The sequence below is a fragment of the Carassius gibelio genome, chromosome B18, assembly GCF_023724105.1.
Source record: "Carassius gibelio isolate Cgi1373 ecotype wild population from Czech Republic chromosome B18, carGib1.2-hapl.c, whole genome shotgun sequence".
Lineage (NCBI taxonomy): Eukaryota > Metazoa > Chordata > Actinopteri > Cypriniformes > Cyprinidae > Carassius > Carassius gibelio.
Window position 1 is genome coordinate 22,218,970 of NC_068413.1, and position 14,648 is coordinate 22,233,617.

General features: G+C 37.8%; 1 protein-coding gene across 2 annotated transcripts in view; it reads left to right on the top strand.

Moving 5' to 3' along the window:
• The window catches only part of LOC127977145 (rho GTPase-activating protein 42), a 103,775-nt gene that overhangs the window by 53,286 nt on the left and 35,841 nt on the right, over nucleotides 1–14,648 (top strand). For both annotated transcript variants that reach the window (XM_052581849.1, XM_052581850.1), the window contains exon 4: nucleotides 11,622–11,693. In XM_052581849.1, coding sequence (XP_052437809.1) covers nucleotides 11,622–11,693 — 72 coding nt within the window. The remainder of the gene's footprint in view (nucleotides 1–11,621; nucleotides 11,694–14,648) is intronic.

Sequence of the window (14,648 nt, forward strand, 5' to 3'; positions counted from 1 at the left end):
AAGAAAATTTTTACATAAGGGCATTGTGCTAGAAATATTACTATTATTTAGTAAAACGTATGTGATACTGCTACCACTGTTGCAAAAAAATAAAAAACTTTATTTAAAAAAAAAAAAAAAAATCTATATATTTCTCCCATGTTTTAATTTTAATAGCAAATCCCCTTTATTTACCAAACATAAAATGTGTTTAAATTTGATAAATTAAAAGACAAATTAAATTTGGGTGAAACTTGTTTACTGTTTTTCATAATTATATAACTTGTAGAAAAACTTTAAACACAATTCTAAATAAGTATAAAGAATGGCATTGGTTTTATTTTTAGTGCTAAAAAGTTATTTTTTTTTTATTAGCAAATTTTTGTGTTTTGCTTTGGAACCAAAATTGGTACCGAGAACCGTGGATTTTCACTGGTATCGGTACCGAATACTGAAATATTGGTACCGTGACAACACTAACAGGCAGGCTTATTGTTCGGTCTATCCATTTTCTCCATTGCGCATTTTATGGTATTTGTTTTATTTTTATTTACTAAGTGAAATAAATGTGCAATATGCTGTCAACATCAGTCTCTAAATCTATTATTTTTTGTATGTTATATATGTCAAAATCTGTGTAAATAATAGAAAGGTCGCTGATTAACACTTGCAATTCAGTGTCGTGATGGTTTTAAAAAATATTCTGAAGGTAGTGAAAAAGGTATTAAAAAGTAGTAAATTTAACTTAAGGATTGCTGTATATACCCTGGTGAATATCATAAAAAGGACCTTTAAAATATACACTTTATTACTTTAATCCTAAATGCATAACTTATGGATTTATGGCTGGAATAAACTCATTAGTGTGGTCCCATACATTCAGACACATTAGTTTTATTGAGAACAAAACACTTTTAAGGATAGCAGCCTCAGTGGATTCGATTTCATTTTCCTCTCCTTCATCTTAAACGTCTAATCTCCTTTTAGCAGTTTTTGCGCATAGTTTGCTCCAAAGACACTCTTTGCAAAGAAGAAACTCAGAAGATTTAGTCTGGGAGTTAGGCCGAAGGACAGAAAATATCTCAAATGAGATATCTTTATTATCTCTATCCCAGACAGCAGTGAGGTTAAATGGAGATCAAATGGTGAGGTTTAAAGGTACAGTCACACAAAAGCATATGAAATGATTTTGGACCCTGCAAAAACAAATATGCGCTGCAGGATATGTTTTGAAGTTTGTATACTTAATATTGAATATATATTTTAGATTTCTTGTTTAAACATCTATTATAATCTTATTTTGCACTAAAAAATAGCGAGTTGCTGCCTAGGTTGAGCATTGCAAATCTTTTTGAGGTTACATTTCAGTTAGGCTGTTAATGTTGAAGGCAGCTGTAACGTAGGCGGTAGACAGCCAGGCTAGGGTTGAAACGGAGCCATTATCTTTGTTTACATTGTGCGGCTCACTGCTCCTGTCCATTCTTTGTTTTCACCGATTGACTTTGCTCACCGCTTAATAAGACATCCCGTAATCCAGGGCCAGTCGTGGTTAATGAGAAACCACATGGAATGTAACTAGAAGACAATGAAACTTTCCACTTTATTCAGTTTATTCACATTATTTTTCGCGTTGTCTGCAGCTTGGTGTTTCATCACCTTGGCCTGCAAGACAGCCTTTTTAATAGGACGCAATGGCTGCTGTGCGCTTTTTAGAGGATATTTTTGTGATTAAAGCTCAACCTGGAAGGAAAGGAGATTTCAAGCGCTCTCATTTCTCCATCTAGCAACACCTTTTGTCATAAATTTTTGAACAGAGGAGTATGAGCAATGGAGGAAGGAGATTTTCCAAATATTTTCCATGGTAGAGTTGCTAGTGTGCTCTTGATCTCCTGAGCCCAATCAGTCATGGAACAGAGAGCGCTCCGCTCTCAGACTGAATCCTAGTAAGCCGTATATACATGAAAACGGCAGTTCTCATCAGTCGAGTGTTATTGATGTCAGGCCCTTGTGATGCTGTCAGTAATGCTGACCTACTGACATATGCCAATTAGAAATGAATTGTGATCTGTCCATGTCTTCATTAGTATTTCCATCTTGTGGAGAACAAAATGCTTAATGCCATTTCAGATTTTAAGCTGTCAGTCTTCAATTCAACAAATCATATCTTTATCAAAGGTCTGCAACTCTGACATGCACAAATACATAAAGACAGCTCTCTAAGCACACAATCATCACTGCCCGAAGTATAATCATTATTTTACATTGAACTAGGGGCCAGAAAATCCATAAGGCCCCAAAAAACTTCAAGTGAAACCAATGAAGTGTTATGTAATTTCAAACTAAATCTGGCCAAATCATAGTTTGTTACAGTGGTTCAGAACAGCTCACCAGCTTTACCTTCTTCTCTTTTTCACCTGTGCACCATACATACAATAAGAAAGTGCATCTCCGTAATTGAGGCCAACGTGAAAGCTAGTGTTAGAGGCCTTTTTTAAAGAAAACAAGCAGTTAGGAAATTAATCGAGAGTTCAAGTGTTATAGGGTCAACAAATATATAAAATAGAATCAGAATAGAGTGCTAGAGTTAGAGTGTCAAATGGAATGAAGGTGTAGTGGAACTAATGACCATAATTAGCTAACAATGCTTTTGGGACACGCACCCCAGAACAGCACAGCAGCTGCAGTATCTAGCAAAATTTTATCAACCATCCAGGTGCGAGATACATAAACAGCTTAGACTAGTCTTAAAAATGTAGTCATCTTTTTTTATTGTTTAATACTGGTTGTAACTTTTTTAATTCAGTTAGAAAAAGGTAAGACTCTGAAAAGTAAGACTGATTACCTCCTGACTAACAGCTAGTAGGACAAACTAGTTCCTAAGACACAGTCTTAACATAATGGCTATGTTTATGCAACTGGCCCCTGAAACCCTTAGAAACCACCTGCCAGTGCCATATCAACCACCTACAAACATTTTAATAACCACCTAGACCAAACTAGCAATGTCTTAACAACCACCCAAGAGTGTGTTTCCCAAAAGCACCTATGGCCGCAAGTTCCTTCATCACCAAGAGAGTTCAATAGAACTTGCAACCATATCTAATGAAGTTTTTAGGGAACTTCCTTGAAACCACCTTACAACATCTTGGCAGCCACCCAGAACATTCTATAGCACGATAATCTACGATGAGCTCTGGAGTTCCACCTTCTTTAACCCCTTTGCGTGCAAACATCGCTGACGGCCCCAGTTTATTATTGTTTCACTTTCACAGCACATTAAACATCACTGTCTTACTTCATCTGGACAAACTGTGCATCAATGGAAAGTTTAAAGACTCAAGCTTCGATATTTGACCAATATTTTGATAAAACATTGTTGCAGTGACAGATATTTAGTGATTTATGTCAGGAGTGCAAAATAATAAATCCGTATTATGCCACATTTTGAATAGAAATTCACAACTCCCTCATATTCAGTCACGTCAAGAGCGGTTTATTTGTGTTCACATAGACTCACTGAACAGCGTCAATAAGGATTTACAGACCAAATATGCATATCTGCTGAGATATATGGATATATTTACTGATGTTTACTTCATATTTCTTCAGACAGAATCGTCATTTCTATTCATTTTCCACGGATTTACGCGATCAGATGATAAACAGCCTCTCCCAGCGATCTCTGTGTGCGTGCAGTAGTCACAGCTCGTGCGGTGTGTGACTCAGACTCTGATTGGGTCTTTCAAACGTCAATCTTACAGTTTCATATCTGGACACCGCCCCATCGTGTCACATGCTTCCTGCACACTTCCTGGTAGTTATCTGGCCAAAACAACACTGAAACACCTCTGTACACACAAAATATCCGAATAATAAACCCGCGATTACGATAGTAAAGCTTGGTATGAGAATTTCTTGAGATCTGGGGCGTTTTTATAAAAAAAAAAATCGAAAATGTACATCGGAAATGCTAACTTGTGCAGCGATGAAAAAGGCTACAAATAACATATTTTTACAACAGTAAACGACCAAATTCCACCCCTGATCGCTAAAGGAAGTTATTATAAACACTCGATCGGGGTTTAAAGTGAGTTTTGAGTAAAAGTGTACTAATAATTTCATAAATTGTCAGATGTAGCTTGATGCTAACGTTAGCACCAATGCTACTAATAGCAGGTGCTTTTCTTCTTCATAATGCATTTTTGTCTCAATAATTCACGTAAGGTCGTAAGAAAATGTTTTGTTGTATTTTTATAGTAAGACTTTTGATAAATAAGGGCTAAATGCAAAGAGAGACTGAAGTGAGATCGCTGCTTTGTTGCTTTGTAAAGCCTGAAAAACCACAATCAAGGCTAATAAAGGTGGAATAAAAACAAAAGAATAATGATAAAAGAATAATGCGGATAATGTGTCATACTTGGCGGAGGTGTGAAAGAACCGTTTGGTGAGAACAATACAATCATGATTCGGGCAGTTTTCAACAGTGAAACATACACAAAGAGCACAGGAAAGTTTACATGTGAGATCTTACAGAGATGACAAGGGCCATAAATCAATCTGATTAGCCTTCTCTAAAAACACACATGACATGGCCTTAGAAAATATTTCATAAAATTCACAGTTTTACAGATTCGATTATGAAATTTTTTATGAAGTCTTGGAAGACTTGTGGCCTTAGCTACACTGTGTTTTCAAACTCATTTCCTACATCAACATTTTTTTAAATACATTTAAAACATATGTTTTTAATATTTTTATTTTTGTTTTTATGTTTGAGCTTATATATCTCTATTATCATAACAGTCTGAGTGATTCTGATTCCTGAACAGTAAACTTTAAAGTGTCAGCTTTGTGAACAAAGGTTGATTATGTATCTAGTCAGAAAGAATCATGAGCAGAAACCTTTTTATTTTGGGTATGTAATTTCGGTCTCCATGCCAAAAAAGGGGGGTTACTAGTAAGGGGTTAACGTGTACGTCTTTTGAGGTTAATTTCGTCATTCAGTCCATCGAGGTCAGACACGAGTAAAAAACATAAGTACACTGGAGTGCTGAAACTAACAAAAAGGAACTTTGCAATGACTATATCATTGGTCTTTAGTAACCATCCAGAACACCCTCGCAACTGTCCAGCTAGAAAACCCTATCGTACAAAAAAGAATGCATACACTCATATCCCACCAAAACATCATAGCAACCCCATATCAACACGCTTAATTGCATAGTAACACCCTGGCAACCACTAGCACTGTTGTATCACTGTAACACCACTCCCAAATTATTTTACAACTTGATATGAATAAAATCCCGAATGAACGGATGGTTGAGGGAATTCACAAATAAACTCAAAGCAAACCCAACATTCCAGATCACATTTCCTTGGCGGAGTTGCAAGCGTGTGCTTTCACGGACGAAAAATTGAAACAAAATCCTCAGCCCCCCAACCCCCCACGTCCCCTAGTCACATCTGGAGTCAATCAACAAGCCAAAATAGAAAAGACACCGAACGATAAGAAGCTGCTTTCGCTCAATGCCTCACAGATACATGTGCATCAAATTAGTGTCACTTTCTGTTTTAGTGGTTTATTAACAGAAATATATATATTTGGTGCCAGTACGAATTCAAGGGCGTTTTTTGGAACGGTGAAGTTGGGTTATTGGTGCTAGACCAGCATGAAGGTTTTATTGCCGTCATGATGGTTTGCTTGGCTCAAAGCCACAGAAAAAAATCGGTATCCATGTGTGTGTGTGTGTGTGTGTGTGTGTGTGTGTGTGCGTGCGTCAGCCACCCAAGTGTGTTATTGTGGAGCACAGACTTATCAAATTCCACCGTTTTAAAGAGAAGTCTGGTTTAATTCCCCCCGGTGTGAGACAGCAAGCCTTCTCAGCAGAAAGAGAGATGGAAAGCCTGTGCGTGTGAAAGAGAGAGAAAGCGTTTTGTGCTCTGCATGGTTGGAGATTGTTCAAGGCCGCTGAGTTCTGATGGCATTCAGAGGCCAGGGGCCTGATGTTGTGGTGCTATTTTAAAGGTGATCATATCCTTTAGGGAAATCCTCTTGATGCCGTTCCAGAACAAATCTGTCCTCGGAGCCGATAATGTTGTGAAAGCAGTGAAATTCGGTTCCCTTTTTTTTGTCAGTCTAGCCAGGTGTGGTTATCTTCAGCCTGCACCCTGTTTAGTAATTTCCTCACTTGCTTGACACTGTTCCTCTTAGCTTGTTTTGTGTTGTAGACAGCTCAAAGCACGCTTTTACATCCCGTCTTACATTAAGGCTATTAGGAAGACAAGCCCTCAGTTGTGTTCATTCATGTAATCTTGAGTTTATGCTTACATTCTGCCCTAAACCACTCACAGCTTATTACACTCTCATATTAAGCTTCAATTTGATGCGATTTGCATTCAAAGGCACTCTTTTCGTGAGCTTAGGTTTGACGTGCAGCTATATGGAAGTTCATCTGAGTTCCAGTGAGTGCAGCCAAGTGCTAAAGCTGTGCTGGAGTAAATCTGATGAAAAGGTGCCATATTTCAATTCATGATCTAAAGAAAATAAAGGGTATTTTTAGTAACATCTATCTATCTGTCTTTTTGTCTGTCTATATATCTATCTATCTATAGATAGATAGATAGATAGATAGATAGATAGATAGATAGATAAACATATTATTCACTACAGGAAATGCAGAGAGAGATATTTACTGAGTATATCTTAAGGATTTAGCTCTTGCTTATTTGTGATTGAAAAATTGTCTGTCCTAATTTATAAGTAAATCATAGTTATTGAACTTATATTTTTAGAGCAGTAATGCAAATTTGGAATGGAAATATGCTTAATTGCTATGGGGGGGTTAGATCAACCACCAAAATTCCAGTTAAGTACTTATTCGAATTTCATGTAAACCATGACCTGGTTTAGGCTAGATTCGGTGAGTTATCCAGTCTCCTAGTGCTCTTGTTTGTCCTCACTGTGATTGTGTTATGAAGACAGAGAGGGTAGACAGAGAGAAATGCAGTGATTGTTTCCAAGGTTTACAGAGTTTGTTGATGGGACTCAAGTGGGCATTTATGCTGAGACACATGGACTGTACTCTACTGTGACTCCAGGACCCGAGACGGTATCACTGCCCCAACACTAGAACCAGACAGCAGTGAGGTTTATTTGAGTTTACTGTAACTAAGACAAATGTGTCTGAAGAAGAAAAGACACCACATGCCTCTCACAGCTAAATCAAATAAACAGCGAGAACACAGCTTTATGGGTGAAGTCTTTACACTTTTTTGCATATTAGAATGATTTCTAAAGGATTATGTGACACTGAAGACTGGGGTAATGATGCTGAAAATTCAGGATTTCTATTTTGAAACATATCGGACTAGAAAACAGCGTTTTAAATAGTTTTTACTGTATTTTTAAATTATTGCACAAGAATCTTCTTAGAACATGAAAAAAATCATAATTATTCCAAACTTTTTTAGTTAACCAGTTTAACCTAACACAGTCTGCCATATTTCCTAGAATAAGTAAAAGCAACATCAGGAATTGAGTGCAATGTTGAAAAGTGCTTTATCCCCCTTTGACCAGAGTGAAGCGAACAGACACAGTTTTGGGCAAAACAGGACATTCTTCGCCTTACGCCGCTACCAATGAGAAGTTTGAGTGCATCTTGCATTACCTTAAATGAGCGTGAAACCTTCATGTGAAAGATGTGAGGGTTTGTTCAAGGAAGCTGGAAGGCTGTATCAACATGGGTCGGTGAGATTTGTGTCTCGCTGAGAGCGCGCATAGCATAAGTACATCTAAACTGATGTCTTAATTCAGAAAATGTTGTCTTGAAATATCAATACAAGTTCATAATAGAAATTAGAAGTACCTTGCTGGTGAAATGCCTTATGGGTAACACTGTAGAGCTGAAATGGATCTATTCTTCTTTTTTAGGTTTATCGGTGGCATGCGTGCCGTGAAATCTGTTGAACGAACGGCATCATAATGAATTCAGCAGACATTCGGTTTTCAGCTCAAAGCACATTTTTGCAGTCTACCTCACTGACGCCAATTAGAGTCGCCTATAGATCACTGCCGACTGTTCTCAGATGCCCGCGATGCTTTTGTTCCTCGCAGGCATTTGCTTTGATCTCTTATGAAAAGTTTTTATGAGTAACTTGAAAGAGTTGATGAGTCTGTTATCATATGATTAAGTAAAAGTTGTGTTTGCTAACAACAACATATATTTCTCATCATTTTCTTTTTCTTTTCTTTTTTTAATAGACTGATTTCTGTTGTGTTTCATAAAAATGTATAATTGTAGAGGTCTCTGAACTCTCATATCTAGTGGTATATGTAGTTTTCTTTGTGTGTGTGTGTGTGTGTGTGTGTGTGTGTGTGTGTTAATTATTGAATATTTCATTTTTGGTTATTTTCAGAATAGTTTTTATGTGTATTTCAGTTGATATGCAAGAAAAAAGTGGGAACTGAGTTAGTTCACACATTTGCATGTATATCTAAAAGTATATATATTTTTTTCGGTAGCACTTTATTTTACAGTCCTGTTCCTGTACATACTATGTACTTATTATAGTAATTACAATAACTATGTAATAACTAGGTACTAACCCTGAACCTACCCCTAAACCTAACCCTACCCCATGTAGCTACCTTGTGTTACCAGAACTTTCTTAGATAAATACACTGTAAGTACATTATAAGTACATGTTATTACACGTACTGTAAAATAAAGTGCAACCATCTTTTCTTTTTTTTTTTTTGAACATACATTTATTTTAACCATACCACTCACAATAATATGACATAAAGCCATATAGTATCTATATTTATTCATAGCCACACTGGTTATCTTTTAGATTATTTGTGTGTGTGTGTGTGTGTGTGTGTGGGTGTGTGTGTGTGTGTGTGTGTGTGTGTGTGTGTGTGTGTGCTTTTCACATCATCCTACATTCTAATCTTTTAGCATTGTATTTAGGCCTCGGGCATGACGTCTCATGGGGCGTTAAACAGTTCCAAGGAGCGAAATGTAAAATCAGTTCAGTTCAGCTTTTTGCATGTATGTTTTCCACAAACTTGCCGCACGATAAAGCAATTGGTTTTCGGATTTAAGCCTTTTTTGATGTCCCTGGCGTGTCTCCGGTGACATGTGATCCCTACAGGTGAGACTTCAAAGGATGGCCATTCCAGATAAGGATGATTACGGCAGCTCATCCCGAAAATTTATTCGGAAGGTCAAGTGTCCTGAGAACTGCCTCCACAACTACAGAGGAAAAAACTGCAATGAAAACCTTCACTGTTGATATCAAGTCATTCAGATTCAGATTAGTCACAGTGTCTGAGCACTGCAGCGCAGGATGTTTTGCTCTACAGCCAGGGAAGTTAAAATGGTATGAAATCAGCCGTGAGGACTTTCCACTCCAAACGGCTAATGAAGTGCAGCCAAGGTGTCAATTCAACTCATGCTTTAAAATCATATAGATCGGATCCCTTTCAGCTCTAAGGGAAGATACACATGTACATGGACCTGTTTGTGCCTAACGGATTGTTCAGAGTTTCGAATACACATGCTTTATTCATTGGTCATAAAATAATAATCAAGGAAAGAGCTGGAAATTGGAGTATTTATTGAGTTACTTTCCAGTTAGCCGCATTTAGCATTTATCGCCTGCACTAGCCGTAGGGATGATGCTCGCATCGCGGTTCCTCTCTCGTGTCGGAATATTAATCTAACCAGTAATTCCTTTGATAAAGTTACGCTTTCAAAATTCTCCATTCAAGGCTCAGGGGGGCCGTTTTTGAATACCAATGAAGCAGTGCTTCCGAAATTGAAACAAAACAAAGGTCTGAAATGAGAAACTGATAGAAAGCCGTGCAGGGTTTGCGGCTAATCACAGAGCGCTCGGATGTAGATGAGGTTCGTGTGCCTTTGTCAGGCAAAGGTGAGGGTGACCGTGTGTTTCAGGGGCTTTTAGAGACAATGAAAACAATTCTTTTTGATTTATGGGCTGAGAGAGACGCTCTCCAGAGAGGGTGGAGGAGAAAGGTCTCTCTAAAATTAGACCAGGTATTATGTGCTGTGTTATAGCTTTATCACACACCCTCACGGCGCGGAATAACTCTGTTAATCAAAGCGAGGCGCCATGTCACACCGCCACCTCAGGTCTGCTCCACATACGCAGATGTGCATCCTGACCTGGAATGTTGGCATGTTTTGGGCAAGGAGGTTTCAAATACTTGAAGAGAGATATATCTGTTAGCATTCCGGTTCATCTCAATGGCAGTCGCAGCGTTCTGCAGAAATGTACTTGAAGGAGAATTGTGTGAGTGGTATTTAATTAGCATTAAAAAGACATATATCATATCCCTGGTTTGAAACCTTGGGGTTCACATTGACAGCAGACTGGACAAACCACACTGAAACACTTCATCTATTTATAAAAGGGCCAGAGCAATGAAATCTCAGGTTTTTTCTGAGGTGTGTGTAGCTGCACGTGTTCTTTCAGTCGGTTGATGTGACTGCCTTGTTCTACACTGTAGTGAGCTGGGGCTCTGGGAGTAATGCTGGAGATGTACAAGCTCATCAAGAAAGCAGACTTTTTCACTGGAGAGGAACAGAAGCATCTGGAGGTTGTAGAGGAGAGGAGAATGATGTCCTGGCTTCTGGACAGCATCATGGACCGCACTCTCCACCCCCTCCATGACAGCCCTGTAGGAATGAACAGCATGCTCAGAAGTAGGCTGATTCAGCTGTGCAACAAAGAGCACTACAGGAAACCAATCATAGACATAATTCATCAACCGTGTGCAGAGGCACCGTTGACCTTTAAAGAATTAGGATCCTCCTCTCAGTTGTTCTTGGGCACCACATGAAACATCTTAAAATGCATGCATGCAGTTTAAGGTTCTGTACACTTAAAGCTGCATATGGCTTTCAGAAATGTTCTGCTTATGACACATGCACAATTGATGCCTTTTGTGAGACCTGTGTAAACTGTGTCAGGGAATGTTTATTTTAGTTTAGGTTACCTTAAGCATTATCTGTATTTATTATACAGCTGCCTAGCAAACACCTAGAACACCCTAGGATCTCCTGCTCTCTTTGTCAGTGTGCTGCGAGGAGCTTTCAGAGCGCATGATATAGAGATCTAGAGGCATTTTTCAGATTTTAAATGCATGCCTACTGTATCTGTGGATGTAAAACTTCGCTTGATGAGGGCCATATTTCTCTCGGCTCTGACAACGTCGGTGTGTTTCATGGCCTGTTTAAAACAAAAAGCCATTTGCGCCGATTCACAGTGTTCATATTATTGCTAATTTTCCTCATTTTAATAGCTGTGGAGTGTACAGCACTGCGGCGGTGCGCTCTGGAGTTCTCATTAAATGAATACTGATGAATGAAGTCTTACCACACTAATCATTACTGCTCTCCCGAAGTGTTGGTGTGAATGTTCTCACAAGCAGAAATGTAAACTCGCACCACAAATTTGCTCATAATAGTGAGCTTGTTAAAACTCTCAGCTTTTGGCGTTAATGTTTCATGTGCCTTCTAACTTTAAGTCAAGCTGTGAACTTCACAGAAGTTAATATAGTTTAATGGCGACTGTTTTCTCATGAAATACCTTCTGTGCTTTACTGTTTGCAGATACAGAATGCTGATGATGTTCTGATCACACCCTTGGAGAGATTCCGGAAAGAGCAGATCGGAGCAGCCAAGGTAAGTCATCCCATATCACTTTAGACAATAACCAAAAATACACTGGTATTTGGTCTAGGTACCAACGAGGCTAAAATATGCCACTGACTTATTTATGCTTGTGTGTGTGTGTGTGTGTGTGTTTGCGTTTAGACAGGACAAATCTTGTTTGTAATATGTTCTGCTAAAATCTGCTACTGGGTTATTTATGATTTAAATTATTCTTTATAAGGTGTCTGCTGTAGCATGTTTTGAAGGATATAAATAATACCTGAAGACAGTAATGTTTTATGAATGTATAATACCTAAAAAGTACCTTAAAGCGCATGTTTGCCCTGCCATTTATTATTTTAAGTATCAGAATACCAAGTAAATATGGCAACAATTTGTTATGTAGGTGTACATAAAAAACTATTTTACTACTGTGTATATATGACTTAAAGCTGCAGTAGGTAACTTTTGTAAATATATATATTTTTTTTAAATTTGTGAATTCTCCCAGTGGTCCTATTGCCATTTGCAGTTACAGACTGCTCCCGGTAAGAAACAACCAATCAGAGCTGTGGTCCGTCACTTTGTTTGTGTTCAAAATGTAGAAAAATTTATATAATAAGCGAGTACACCATGAATCCATTTTCCAAACCGTGTTTTTAGCTTGTCCTGAATCACTAGGGTGCACCTGTAATAAGTGTTTATATTCGGACTATTTTAGATTGCTTCGGGAGTAACCCAGTACCTTTGTGATTCTTCATAGACATAAACAGAGAGAAGTAGTTCCGGCTACGATGTTCTTCCGCAAGACGCAAGCAGTTCTGTTTATTAACCGCTAGAGCGTCAAAAGTTCCCTACCGCAGCTTTGAATGTTTCCTTATAAAGTGTTCACTGTTAGCATGATTTGATGCGTATATTAAATACCTGAAGATAGTAATGTTTATGAATGTTGTTAGCTATTCATACAACCAAAAATTTTGCTAGTACTGTGTTATTATGGGAAGGAACAATTATTAATTTCTTTTTTATATCGAGAGATATGGAATACCATCATTATATCATGGTACGCATCTGGCAAAATAACTGACTGTAGCATTGTTTGTTGAAGAAGCAAATATGTGAACTTAGCATGTTTCCTACATATCTGCAAATATGCTATGGTATTTTTATGGTTTAGTTCAGTCAAAAATATTTTAATACAACACCTTTAAAATATTGATTAAGCAAGATATGTTGTGTTTTAATGCATGAATGAATCGTCATCTTAAAATAGCATTTTTATTGTATGTTTTAATGCAGGTACTGTGCGGTACTGCAAATCACTATGGTGGTACCACAGTAAAATCATATTAAAAAATACTTTGATATGCGCCTAGACACAAAGATACTTTAAAGATACTATGCAGCACGGCAAACATGGTAATTGACTTGCAGTTTTTAGTTAGTGGTATGAAGGAAACTCTCGTAATGGCTAAACATTGATAAAATATTATTATCTTCAGACATTTAATAATAATAAATTCAAACCATGCTAACAGCAAACACCTCATAAGGATTATTATAAATCATAAGCAACGTAGTGGCAGATTTTGGTGGAGCATAGTCCAAACAAAACTCGTCCACACTCTAAACACAAACAGGTCTCCTAACACACACACACACACACACACACACACACACTTGGCTGCATCGCTGTAAGATAAACCCATTATACATTCAAATAAGCAACATCAGAATGTCCAGCAGTTTGAGCCCCTTGGGGTCTGAAAGATCACACACACATATTCAATCACACATATGTACAACTACACTCGGTCCGAAATAAATATATACCTATACACTCGAACACACATGCTGAGTGTCTTCCTTAGGGCCAGTGTTAGGTTCAGCCATCTGTACATAACCCAAGCCCTCTGATTTATATTCCTACCTCAAAGCCACTTTTGATTTATTTTGCATGAAAAGGGTTTGTGCGTGTGGCTCGTGCTTTGTGTGAGGTTCACTTGCAGGACCAGAGGATCAGTATTCTCTCTGCTTTCGAGCGAATGGGTCGACACAATGCAAGCAGAGGCGGATTCTCGTAAATTGAGATCAACCACTGTGGTGTTGTGAAGCTCTCTCTTGCTTTTCAGTAGAAAACATTTCAATAAAACCTTGTATTTAAAGGTTATGCTGTAGTTTACCCCAATAAGAACAATTCTGTCATTTTTTTTTCCTCCCCACATTATTTTATTTTCTTCTATGGAAAACCAAATGAAACATTTAGTAGAATATTGATTCTCTTCCAGAAAATAGGCTTCATTTGTGTAGTAAGTAGAATGTGTATATCCTATATACATTCTAAAATTGTTGTTTGTACATAATTAGGGAAGGAATAAAAAAAATATATATATATTTGCCCATGTTCCATGAATTCACATTGTTCACTGCATATGTTCAGTTTTATATATGCAAATAATACTTTGTGCCAGGATTAATATCACATAAGGTCAAACACTTCCGACTGTGATGCTGCAACTTTGATTCTACAGTAGTGCAAATGAGATTTGAGAGCTAATGAGAAAATCCCATCTCTCACACACACACAAAGCTGTTTTCAGAATATCTACATATATGCATGATTTTATATATGCCTTTTTATTGTACTGTTGTATATCTCACTCTGTTTTTTTTTTTTTTTAAACTAAACAACATTCACCTCAACCTCTCTCTGCAGAAAGTGCACTTATCACAGTCATCACCCAAGTCTCTTCTATCACTTTTTATCTCCTTTTCAGCCACTTGCTTTTAATAGCTTATACCTTCCTCCTCTACTATAAACACACTAGCTGCGGAGTCAGGAGCCTTACTAAAGGATTATGGGAATGTGGAGGATCGGCCGGCTGCCAGACCTTCGTCTTGCTCAAATTTAGTGTTCAGGGGGTGGTTGGGAGGTATAGACGCCCTTATTAGGGAATTACAGCCTTGCTGCAGCTCCAGCTGGTT